Source organism: Salvia splendens, chromosome 22 (genome assembly GCF_004379255.2).
Source record: "Salvia splendens isolate huo1 chromosome 22, SspV2, whole genome shotgun sequence".
Taxonomy (NCBI): Eukaryota; Viridiplantae; Streptophyta; class Magnoliopsida; order Lamiales; family Lamiaceae; genus Salvia; species Salvia splendens.
This window is the reverse complement of record NC_056053.1, coordinates 9,752,282-9,766,370: the sequence shown is the minus strand read 5'-3', so window position 1 is coordinate 9,766,370 and position 14,089 is coordinate 9,752,282. Positions and strand designations below refer to the sequence as shown.

The 14,089-nt window shown below is 34.1% G+C and overlaps 1 protein-coding gene across 1 annotated transcript; it reads left to right on the top strand.

Moving 5' to 3' along the window:
* The first annotated feature begins 6,093 nt into the window (after positions 1 to 6,093).
* Positions 6,094 to 8,528, top strand: LOC121786700 (zinc finger MYM-type protein 1-like). Its single transcript, XM_042185328.1, has 4 exons — positions 6,094 to 6,322; positions 6,506 to 6,612; positions 6,694 to 7,437; positions 7,986 to 8,528. The coding sequence occupies exons 1-4, from the start codon at positions 6,094 to 6,096 to the stop codon at positions 8,526 to 8,528; spliced, it is 1,623 nt and encodes a 540-aa protein (XP_042041262.1).
* The last annotated feature ends 5,561 nt before the right edge of the window (positions 8,529 to 14,089 follow it).

Here is a 14,089-nt window from a genome sequence, read left to right as displayed (position 1 = left end):
ACTCCTTCATGTCTCAGTATTCAACTCCTAAAGTGAACACATAGTCAGAGGATGACTCGATCACCGATCAATTATAAAATCGAGTCGATGTAACCTAAAGGACATAACATGGATGTCTGGTAAACTAGAGCATACCGTTTAGTCTTCTTCAAGTACTATAGTATATTCTTTACCCAATCCAATGTCCTTGGCCATGGTTAAAATGATATCATGCTTCTATGCCAACGGCAAAGCTAATATCTAACTTAATACAAATCATAGCATATATGAGACTTCCAATTATGGAACTTGTCTCATTTTTCTTGATCTCATTCAATGTCGAAAAACACTTGACTAGAGACAAAATAAATTCGTCTAGAAAAAGAAAAAAAAACTTTTCTTGAAATTTTCAATGCTAAAGTGTCTAAGTATTGTGTAGATGTAGGATTCTTTAAGAAAACATACATTCTTTTTCTAGCAATCTAATGACACAGATCCTTAGAATGTAACTACATTATCTTAAATCAATCATCCTTAAACTGGGTAGACGACCAGTTCTCTACGCTAGATAACCCTCTTAGTTGTTTATCAACTTTTATAGATGTTATCATCGTAGAGTACCAATAATACCAAATATAGTGCACTTTCAACTTTCTTGCCCTGTATTACATAACCATTAAGATGTTCCATGCAGATGATCTCCTCAAGACTTCTGCTTAAAGAAAACTGTCTTGACAATCATAGTACATACATCCTAATTTATGTAGGCTACAATAGACAATATACAGATCGACTTAGGCAAAAATGGCAGACAAGAATATAATTCTCTCTGGGTATAACCCTTTGCCATTATTCTAGCCTTTTGAGATCCATGCTTACACTTGCAGGTTCACTAGCTCCCACTGACTGAAATAGTCTATGGGTAGTATCGCAAGTCTTGCAAACATTCTTGTCTATTTAAGATTGTTATTCAGAATCTATCATCTTATCAAGAATGATTATCTGAATAAGTCATTGCGTCCTTGTAGTTACAGGGATTATGTTCAAGTTGATCTAAGACTAAGTCTTAAGACTCTTTTAGACCCATGAACTTATTATGTTCGCAAAGAACGCTCCCACTACGACACAACTCTTACAATCTTAGGTACAAACGTTGATTTTCTTAGTGCATAAGTTTCTAATGTTATGACTTCTTGGTTAAGATGGAAAATAGATATTCTCATTATCTTGAGAATTATCATGTTTGTTAAGCTTGTAGTTCTCCTCATAATCTTCATCAAAGAATCTAGTATTCGTGTAAACAAACACATATCTTGCCGTGAAGATTATAGAACATGTACCTTTTCTATCATTTGGGACGACCTTAAAACATACCTCAGTACACAACTCCAATTACTTGGATACCTTTTCCAAAACATGTCTTGGAATAACTTCACACCTTGAGATGTGCTGGACTAAACTTACCTCTAGTCCATAACTCGTGTGTTGTAGAATGTACTGATGTTATGGTAGTTTCTTTAAGGTATAACTCGTTGTTTCCAACGTATATCCCATCAATGATAAGGTGTTATTGAGTAAATCTGTTCACTTATCGAACTTGTCTTCAAGAGACTTCGATATCTTCTTATATGACTATCCCATTCTTTAGAAGAATGCTTGGAGTAGTCAACTAGGATTTAGCTCCCACTACTGATCTTAACTCATTGCTCGTCTCCTATGGTATAAGCCATTAAGACTTGCTAGTCTTTCTATGTCGCACCTCTATAAGTATTCTGAATCCCTTGAACCACCAAAAGATTCTAACTTATTGTGCATCAACCAGACTTACCTGACTTTCAAGCTATTTAACAAGTAAGCTGTTAAAATCTCGATAGTCACTTGAGTTAGACAAAATCAGTTTGAACAATTACTAAGTACTTTCTTGGTCTTATTATTAAGTACCATAAATACATTATCATTCATTGTTTAAGAAGTTGAACTGTGATGTTATACTCAATCTTTTGCAATTATATTGTTTAGATACTATGATGTATAATTTGTTTTTCTATGGTACTATGATAGATATTCGATCCACATTTCTCAATAATGCAAGCATTATAAAATGAAATTGAACATCGTAGAATCATAAATGAGTTTAGAAACTGAATATAAATTCATTCTAAACAAGACTGTACCAATAAAATAAAATCTCTAACATCAAAACAAAACAATAAAGTGAGCATAAATAAATAGCTCCCAATGCAACAACTGCCCAACTGGATGTAGATCTCTCCTTTAGAAGTTGCATTGTTATCTAAGCCATTGTCCTTCTATATAAGAGGTCAATCCGACTTACAATGCATCTTCTCTTTGCCTTTTCACCAAATTTTTCTTGCCTTTCTTGCTTTCAGCAGGCATTGATGACAATTCAACTCTTCCCTCTTTCCATTGTTAGTCTTCTATTCGATTGAACTAAGACATAGGAAAGATGCAGCCTTAATGAATTCGTCAACTATCATGATATCTTCCTCCAATAGTAATAAAGTGAATATAATGCCGAAGGTTTCCAACTTTTCAGTAACAACCTTCAAATAATCACTTCCTATTACATTTGGCGATGAACTGAGTGTAGAAACTATTTGAGTAACTGAATCAAAAGATTCCTCAAAACATTCTATCTCTCTTGGATGTTCAAATAGAATCCAGACAACGTCCTCATTGGATAACCCTTTATCATCGATGTAAACCAAGACTTGCTTACTACTTAAAAGAAAGTAGTTTGACCTTCTTCCTCAAAGAACTTGTCAAGTACATGCATAAAATGCATTCTTAAACTTTCTTTGTGGAATTTTGTCGAGGAGACGGAGGACATGAATTGGTGAGTACAAACTTTAAGTTTTCAGCAATGAGAATCTTATCCATTTACATTTTCAGTCTACATAATTTTGGCCTTCGAGTTTGATTCTTTAAGGTTCGCACACATTATTAAGAATTTGGCTGAGAAGAAATAAAACTATTTATCACATACTATGCTTGATACATAATTACAAACAACTACAAAACAATTTACGTATCTTGCAACTGTCAAAACCAAAATAAGTACGCCTCTAGGGAGGTCATACAAATTCGGATTCCAACAATTTCCTGGTCACAATATCGACGAATAGTCCAGAGACCACTAAGGTGGCATGGCCGCCAAATATTGCCTAAGCTTTTACCATAAATATTAGCATCTAGGAATTTCATTTCTGTTTTGATACTCCTTCTAGGGAAGGTCATACGCCACTAACAAAATTCCATAGCTATCTTATAAATATGTTTTAAACATATGAACTTGCAATTTCACAGGATTATGGCTCCCACTAGGGTGGGTCGCGATAATATTATAAACATGCTTCTAGTTTAAACAATTTACTATTAAGAAGTCTAATCATATGAACTTGCTATTTCGTAGGATTATTGCTCACACTAAGGTGGGTCGCGATAATATTAGAAACTGCTTCATAAATGGACCAATTTATGGAGACCATATACAACGTATTGTTGTAATTATCGCTTAGTAATTTTAAACATGGTTTTTGCATAATTATCACATAAGTAGATAAGGCAGATAACCCACTTAAAATAGATTAACACCAAATAAACAGATAAATCCATTTAATTCATGGTGATTAATAATCATTGGATAATTATTTAAATTATTTAATAAATCTAGGAAGATTTAATTAAATAATTAATTACTTATGTTATCCAAAATAGGAATCTCTGATTTGATAAGATTTATCTGGATAATGACTATCCAAATTAATTTAGGATTTATCTAGATAGAGTGGAATCTATCTAAATCCTCTTAGGATTATTCTAGATTTTACAGGGATAAAATCAAATCCTAAAATTCAAGATAAAACTGACCTTGGATTATCATTATCTAAATCTTACCAGGATATTTCAGGATAAAAACAAATTTCTTTAAATCCATAAGACGAAGATAAAATCCAATCATTCTAAGATTTAAACAATCTTAGATTATTTAGAATAAGAAACTAGAATATATCATATCTATTAGGATTTATTCTAGATAAAATTAACTTGATCAAAATCCAATTAGATTAGGATTATCTTGCATTATCTATATCTAAATTTATCTAGGATATTTTCTAAATAGAAATAAATCTATTTATATCCATAAAATTAGGATAAACTATAATTAATATTAATTAATTCAACTAGGATTTAACTAGATAGAACTAAATCTATCTTAAATCCAAAAGATAATTACAATACTGGATTAACAATTATCTAAATCTTCTAAGATATATTCTAGATAGATATAAATCTATCAATATCTATAAGATAGAGATACATTTAATTATCTAAATCTACTAGGATATTTTCTAAATAGAATTAGTTCTATAAATATCCACAAGATAAAGATAAACATGGATTTTAATTATCCAAATCTACTAAGATATATTCTAGATAGATATAGATCTATCAATATCTACAAGATATGGATAAACTTAATTAATATTTATATTAGTCAATCAAGGATTCAACAAGATAGAATAAAATCTATCTAAATCCATATGACAGAAATAAATTTAATTATTCATCCAAATTTATCTAGGATATATCTAGACAAATGCAAACCTATCCAAATCCATAAAATAAGGATAAAATCCAAATATAATTAATTAATTATCTAGTCTATCTGTGATTTATTCACATAGAATTAATCTATATAAATCCATAAGACAAAATAAAAAAATTAATTATTGTTATCCAAGTTTATCTAGGATTTATCAGAATATCTATCCAAATCAATAAAATAAGGATAAATTTCAACTAATCAATAATTTAATTAAAATTAAATTTTAGATAATCCATTTAAGATATGTCAAATCCTACACGAGCCTAGGAAATGCCACCAATGAGCTCCCACTCGAATCGCGAGCTCGGCGAGCCTGACGTCTCCGACGCTCCTGCGTCGACGTCGCTAGCCGGCGTTGCTTGCTAATCATCTGCCCAGCCTGCCTTCCGACTCTGCTGCTGCCCTGCAGTTGCCTCACTAGTCCAGGAAGCCACCTACGGCAAGCTCCCACTCTGATCGCTACCGCTGCTGCAGCTAAACCGCAGTCGCAGGCGCTGCTGCTGAGTCGTCGTCGCTGCTGCGACGTCGACTTTGCTGCCGCCTCTGCCGCTGGACATCTCTGACGCTGCTGCGTCGATGTCCCACCGCCGTTGCATCCTCGCTGCTGCTGCAGTTTCGACGTGATGCTGCCCGAAATCCGCCGTAGCAGCCTGCCCTTCTCGCGAAGTTTCGCAAGGACGCTGTTACTGCGTTGTTTCCAAAACTCCGACGCAGCTGCGGAGTAAACTCCATGACGCCGTCGTCAGTGGCGGACGTAGGTGGAGCATGTGAGGGGCTTAAGCCCCTCCCAAACCATTTTTTTTCAATAAATTTCTATTGCAAATTTTTTTAAAAATTTTCGAACCTATAGTCAGCCTTGCCAAGTTAATAGCTTTGATGTCTAAATTATTAGAGGTTTAATGGAAAGGAGGGGCTGAAAATATAAATTACACCTCAAAGCTTTACAACCATGGAGTTGAGAAGAGGAAGACGATGAATAGTAAGAGCTATTAAATGTAAGAATAAAATGGTAAAAGCAGAAAAAGTACTGCCTATTCATACAGCAAGTCTGCACACTATTTGAATAAATAATAATAATAAAAAAAAGTAATGCACTAAACTTACAATAAACTAAATGAATAAAATAATAAAAATTGAAAAGGTACTGCCCTATTCTGACGGCAAGGGTTAGGTTTATGGCAGGTATATTAATTAAAAAATTAAAATATTTGTCTTTATCTATCCCTAGTTCATTCACAGCGTTCCACACGGCAGAAAAAAAATCAAAACTTCTCCCGCAAATTCCAAAAGAGAATTACTTGTCTTCTTCACAACTTTAATTAGTAGAGTAAGGTCAGTTTTTCCTTTTCTTTTGTCATAGTTTACACAATGTGTTAGATACTTTAAATTCATTATTCATAACTTTTATTTACATAGTATTTTGTGATGTATTGAACTAATTTGCTAAATTGCTAATACAGAAGATGGAACGTTACTTTAAAAAAATGCAAAGTGGTGGTTCTTCATCTTCTTCAAGTGCTAGAATTGTTGAATTAGTAGAAAATCAGTCTGCAATAGAAGTTGAATTGGATTGGAATGATATTGATGCTGATCCAGGAAAACGAAAGTCAATAGAGGCTTTTGATGTTGCTATTCGGGATAGAGTACGGAGAGAGTATTTGGTTAAAGGTCCTTGTCAACCAATTGGGAATACATATCCGAAAAAGAAATATGGTATTCAAGAAAGAAGTTTTCAAGATGCTTGGTTTACAAAATTTCCATGGTTAGAGTATAGTGAATCAAAAAATGCAGCCTTTTGCTTTTGGTGCTATCTTTTCAAGCAATCAGATAAATGAGGTCGATATCCAGAAGATGCTTTTACAAAGACAGGCTTTAACAATTGGAAAAATGCACTAGAAAAATTCAATCAACATGTTGGGGCTGCAAATAGTTGTCACAATAATGCTCGAATTCAGTTTGAAGCTTTTCAAGATCAATGGCACAGTGTGGCAAATGTATTTCGAGTAAATACTCGTAAGGCGGAAGTTGCATATCGTGTTCGGTTGACTGCTTCATTGGATGTGACTCGTTTTCTTTTAAAACAGGGTTTGCCTTTTCGTGGACACGATGAATCAAGTAGTTCTTCAAATCTAGGTAATTTTCTTGAGTTGCTTCAATGGCTTGGTCAACATAATGTCGATGTTTCCAAAGTGTTGGGTACAAATGCTCCTGCTAATAATCAGATGACTTCTCCACGAATTCAAAAGGAATTAGCAAATGCTTGTGCTTCAGAAGTCACACTTGCCATAGTCAAAGATATTGGGGATAGAGTTTTCAGTATCTTGGTTGATGAGGCTCGAGATGTTTCATTGAAGGAACAAATGGGTGTTGTTTTAAGATACGTGAATAGTGAAGGATATGTGATTGAGCGATTTCTTGGGATTGTACATGTAACTGACACTTGTTCTCGTTATTTAAAAAATGCTATTGATGCTTTATTAGCGAAGCATAATTTATCTCTATCCAGAGTGAGAAGTCAAGGATACGACGGAGCTTCAAATATGCGAGGTGAGTTCAATGGATTGAAATCTCTAATATTGCAAGAAAATCCTTATGCCATGTACATCCATTGTTTCTCTCACCAACTCCAATTAATAATTGTTGCTATTACTAAGGGTGTTAGAGTTGTGAAGGATTCTTTTAACTATATCTCTATGATTGTGAATATGGTTGGAGCATCTTGTAAGAGAAAGGATCAACTTAGGAAGTTGCAACATGAAAGATTAGTTGCACAACTTAATGATGAAGAAGTGACTAGTGGAAGAGGTCAAAATCAAGAAACTACTTTGGTAAGACCAGGAGACACTCATTGGGGCTCGCATTACTCTACATTGCTTCGTTTATGCTCTATGTGGCCTGTGGTTGAGAAAGTGTTGGAAATTGTTAGAGATAATGCCACTATCCTTGATAATAGAAGTACTACTGAAGGCCTTATCGAAAGGATGGATAATTATGAGTTTTTTTTTACTTTGCACTTGATGAAACACTTACTAGGAACTACAAATGAATTGTCTCATGCCCTACAACGGAAAGATCAAAACATTGTACAGGCTATATCATTGATCCCAAGTGTGAAACATCAATTGCAAAGTTTTAGGGAGGGTGGATGGGAAGCCATGTTATACCAAACAAATAGATTTTGTGAGTTGCACAATATTTCACAAGTTAATATGGAGGACATCATACCACGCCCTGGTCGAAAAAAACATGGAGCAGAGTTGATCACAAACTTACATCATTATCGGGTAGAGATTTTTTATCAGGTAATCTAATATTGTTATTCATATTTTATCGATATATTTACTTGTCATTAACTTATTGTGGCTGCAATGTTAAGGTTGTTGATTTAATTATACAAGAGATGAATAATCGGTTTTCTGAAGCTAGCACCGACTTGCTAAAATTCATAGCGTGTCTTGATCCAAGAAATTCTTTCTCTGAATTCAATGAGAATCAAGTCATTCATATTGCTACTTTATATCCCGAGGACTTCTCTGTGAGCGAATGTTTACATCTTCCACGACAAGTTAGTAACTTTATTGTTAATGTGCGGTGTGATCCTCAATTTGTTGCGCTTAGTGATTTGGGAAGTTTTGCTATGAAAATGGTCAAAACTAAGAAGCATTTAGTTTTTCCATTGGTCTATCGGATTATTGAGTTGGCCTTGGTTTTACCTGTTGCTACTGCTTCTGTTGAGAGAGCATTTTCTGCAATGAAGACTATCAAGACTGATTTACGAAATCGAATGGGAGACGAGTGGATGAATGACAGTCTAGTTGTGTACATTGAGAAGGATATTTTTTCAACGATTGATAACGAGCCGATCCTGCAGCGTTTTCAATCGATGAAAACACGTAGAATTCAATTGCCGCCGCTTTAGCAAACTGTATTATTCTTTTCGTCAAACTTGTTTTGGATTAATTTTATGTATTAGATATTTATTTATTTTTAGAATTTTTATTATTTTTTTTATAATATCTATATATATATATATAATATGTGTGTTTTTTGTCAAGATTTTTTAATAAAGCCCCTGCCAAGATTTATTCCTGCGTCCGCCACTGGTCGCGATCAAATTACGTTGCAATTACTTAGCCAATTAATTACCTTATTATCAATATGTGTAGCAAAACATGAATTGGGACAAATCGCCACAAACAGGTATATGTATTGCAACAATTGAGAACAAAGATTACTTAATGCATCAGGTAATGATCACTAATTTGGAATAGGAGAATTAATTCTCCCAATTCGGCTTCCTCGCACACACGTTATTCATATATTCGAAAATAACAACCATCACGCAACGAAGAAAACCATGCATTCAAGCAATTCACATAACATGAAAATAATCCACATAATCAGAGCCAATAATTGGCTCTGATACCAATTGTTGGGGTTTGGAGCCCCTTGCACAGCGGAAGTCATGCATTCACAAATAAATCATACATATGGATCTATTTGACCGATTATGGGATTAATTGGTTCACATGTTAAACATTGAATTGCATACAAGAACGCACAAAAATCATGCTTAAGGAATTAAAATCCTAATTCATGATATTCTACGGTTTAGGATTACCGATCTGATTCTCCAAAGAATCGACGATTGCTTGCGCCTTCTCCACGTGATGTTCTTCGTACTCAACCACGAATCTTCTAATATGTATCCTGAACTCAGAATCTGGCCTTTGGGTGGGCAAAGCTTGTCAGAATCGAAAAGGGCTTGATTAGAAAGGAGATAGAATACCAGTTCTATCAAAAACTGATTTTTTCGTCCACTCCCAGAGGGGAGCACAAAAATTCTAATCTCCTTTTATATTGAGTTATAATCGGCCAGATTAGGGATCCATGGAGGTTGGACTTGGGCCAAACCTGTTGGACTTTTACTAATTAAATTGAGCCCCAATTTAATACAAGTCCGACAGAATATTATTATTAGCCACTACAGTAAAATAATATTGACTACCCGTCCAATCCCAAATTACGAGTAATCCGGGCTTTATCTCTTTAATTTATTATTTCCCTTGTTTAAGATATAAATATCCATTAATTAATTTAAGTCTGCTATTTGACTTTAATTAATTAATATATTTTTCCAAGAGTTGTCTAGTTCAAAATCTTTATTTATTATTCTGGAATAAATTCCAACCGGACGGGTTTCTGAATAATAAAACCTTTTTCGAACACCTCTTGAGGATATTATTGTTAGGATTGGTATACTGAAAAGCATATTTCGAGCAAGTTGCACGGATAGAATTGCTTGTATACAATAAACTCTACAATCCACTTTTAACACAAGGCGAGAAGAATTAATTTTATTGCATTGATGTTTGCTTGTGCATTTATAAGATGTATCTCAAACATTTAAATGTATAAGAAGCAAATAAGTCTAATTCTTCTACATAGTAGACTGGTCGTGAACGACGTTCACAGAAGGTTGTAGAAGAGAAATAGAATTTCACAACCCAGATAGGCTTTGGCTACCTATCGTGAAAGGTTACAGTGTCAGTCCGCATGTTTCCTTACCTTAGGAAATAAACGACACTGGTGTGGTATAGCACTGAAGGATCTAACAGTTGAGATAAGTCTTTCTTGCTATTTACTGAAAGACGAGGTCTCGGTGATTATTATTTCTTAATCGTTGTTGACATAACATTGAGCATACGATATTGATTATGCACTACTTTGATTTATCAAATGGTGAGGATTTTTTGCAATCCAAGAATCCTGGTATCTTAGGTAGTGGTGATCAATGTCTAGAGGTGCTAGTATTGTTATTGCAATGAATCGTGTGTTGGGTGAGTCCAGTTTGATAATATCCTCAAGAGGTTATCGAAAAAGGTTTTATTATTCAGAAACCCGGCTGGTTGGAATTTATTCCTAAATAATAAATAAAGATTTTGAACTAGACAACTCTTGGAAAAAGATAGTAATTAATTAAAGTCAAATAGCAGACTTAAATTAATTAATGGATATTTATATCTTAAACACGAGAAATAATAAATTAAAGAGGTAAAGCCCGGATTACTCGTAATTTGGGATTGGACGGGCAGTCAATATTATTATACTATAGTGGATGATAATAATATTCTATTGGACTTGTATTAAATTGGGGCTCAATTTAATTAGTAAAAGTCCAACAGGTTTGGCCCAAGTCCAACCTCCATGGATCCCTAATCTGGCCCATCATAACTCTATATAAAAGGAGATTAGAAAGGAAATTCAATGATAATTAAGAGTTAATTTTCGTGCTCTCCTCTGGGAGTGGACGAAAAAATCGGTTTTTGACAAAACTGATATTCTGTCTCCTTTCTAATCAAGTCCTTTTCGATTCTGACAAGCTTTGCCCACCCAAAGGTCATTATCTGAGTTCGGGATACAGATTAGAAGATTCGTGGTTGAGTACAAAGATCATCACGTGGAGAAGGCGCAAGCAATCGTCGATTCTTTGGAGAATCAGATCGGTAATCCTAAACCGTAGAATATCATGAATTATGATTTTAATTCCTTAAGCATGATTTTTGTGCGTTCTTGTATGCATTTCAATGTTTAACATGTGAATCAATTAATCCCATAATCGGTCAAATAGATCCATATGTATGATTTATTTGTGAATGCATGACTTCCGCTGTGCAAAGGGCACCAAACCCCAACAATTGGTATCAGAGCCAATTTTTGGCTCTGATTATGTGGATTAATTTCATGTTATGTGAATTGCTTGAATGCATGACCAGATGTGTTTTCGTTGTTTGATTATGTGTTACAACACGTAAACTTTGAAAACCCTAGTACTACGTGAACTCGTGATCTCACCTAATTGCATGACTTGTAAGATTGATTACGGTGAATCTTGTAATGTGATTTGTTTTTGTAATCATTGCGCTAAGTCAATGATTTCTTTAATCCTAAATGGATTTGGTACCGTGAATCAATTCGAGTCAATACACTTTTGAGGGGATTTCACTCGCTGCTCGCGGGAGTTATCGGAGCTGTCACCATAGCTGCGACGGAGACGACGCAGCAATTGACGGTTGCAATCTGTTCCAAGAAACTGCATCAGCGGTGGGGTTCGAGTGGGAGCCTTTCGTGGGCAGTATCCCGGTCTCGAGGTGGACAACGCTAAAGCAGTATGAGCTCTGCGTGCACTGGGCAGCAGCCGCTGCAAAGGCGATGTCGACGCAGCAGCAGCGGCAGCGACAGGTGTGACGACGCAGCGACTCGGCGGCGATCGGACAGCAAACGCAGCAGCAAGAACAACGTTGATGGCACTTCGACGGGCAGCAGCGGCTGTAAAGACAACGAAGTCGCAGCAGTAGCGACGACGACGCAGCAGCGCTGGCGGCTACAGAAACGCTGCAGTAACAACCTCGATCTGGGCAAGATCTGGACTAGGGCAGTTTGAGCACAGGCTGGGGAGTTCCGTTTCAGCCGAGAGCTGCTCAAGGGGTGCGGATTGAGTGGAGTTGTGCTGCAGCAGTTTCGGCCTCTAAGACGCCATTTTTCCAAAATTAGTTTTGGATATATTTCAAGATTTTATTTAGTATGTGATTTGAATATATCTTTAAATGGATTATCTAAAATTTAATTTTAAATTAAATTATGGATTGATTTGGATTTTATCCTTATTTTATGGATTTAGATATATTTAATTATATCTAGAGAAATCCTAGATAAATTTTGGATGAATAATTAAATTTATTTCTGTCATATAGATTTAGATAGATTTTATTCTATCTTGTTGAATCCTTGATTGACTAAGATAAATATTAATTAAGTTTATCCATATCTTATTGATATTGATAGATCTATATCTATCTAGAATATATCTTAGTAGACTTGGATAATTAAAATCCATGTTTATCTTTATCTTGTGGATATTTATAGAATTAATTCTATTTAGAATATATCCTAGTAGATTTAGATAATTAAATGTATCTTTATCTTATAGATATTGATAGATTTATATCTGTCTAGAATATATTTTAGAAGATTTAGATAATTGTTAATCCAGTATTGTAATTATCTTTTGGATTTAAGATAGATTCAGTTCTATCTAGTTAAATCCTAGTTGAATTAATTAATATTAATTCTAGTTTATCCTAATTTTATGGATATAAATAGATTTATTTCTATTTAGAAAATATCCTAGATAAATTTGGATAAAGATAATACAAGATAATCCTAATCTAATTGGATTTTGATAAAGTTAACTTTATCTAGAATAAATCCTAATAGATATGATATATTCTAGTTTCTTATTATAAATAATTTAAGATTTTCTTAAATCTTAGAGTGATTGGATTTTATCATCGTCTTATGGATTTGGAGAAATTTATTTTTATCCTGAAATATCCTGGTAAGATTTAGATAATGATAATCCAAGGTCAGTTTTATCTTGAATTTTAGGATTTGATTTTAAAATCTAGAATAATCCTAAGAGGATTTAGATAGATTCCATTCTATCTAGATAAATCCTAAATTAATTTGGATAGTCATTATCCAAATAAATCGTATCAAATCCGAAATTCCTATTTTGGATAAGATAAGGAATTAATTATTTAATTAAATCTCCCTAGATTTATTAAATAATTTAAATAATTATCCAATGATTAATCACCATGATTACATGGATTTATCTGTTTATTTGGTATTAATCTGTTTTAAGTGGGTTATCTGTCTTATCTACTTATGTGATAATTATGCAAAAACCATGTTTAAAATTACTAAACGATAATTACAACAATGCGTTGTATATGGTCTCCATAAATTGGTCTATATATGAAGCAGTTTCTAATATTATCGCGGCCCACCTTAGTGGGAGCAATAATCCTACGAAATAGCAAGTTCATAAGATTAGACTTCTTAATGGTAAATTGTTTAAACTGGAAGCATGTTTCTAATATTATCGCGACCCACCCTAGTGGGAGCCATAATCCTATGAAATTGCAAGTTCATGTGTTTAAACATATTTATAAGATAGCTATGGAATTTTGTTAGTGGCGTGCGACCTTCCCTAGAAGGAGTATCAAAACAGAAACGAAATTCCTAGATGCTAATATTTATGGTTAAAGCTTAGGCAATATTTGGCGGCCATGCCACCTTAGTGGTCTCTGGACTATTCGTCGGTATTGTGACCAGGAAATTGTTGGAATCCGAATTTGTATGACCTCCCTAGAGGCGTACTTATTTTGGTTTTGACAATTGCGAGATACATACATTGTTTTGTGGTTGTTTGCAATTATGTATCAAGCATAGTATGTGATAAATAGTTTTATTTCTTCTCAGCCAAATTCTTAATAATGTCTGCGAACCTTAAAGAAATCAAACTCGAAGGCCAAAATTATGTAGACTGGAAATATAAAATGGATAAGATTCTCATTGCTGAAAACTTAAAGTTTGTATTCACCAATTCATGTCCTCGATTTCCTTGACAAAATT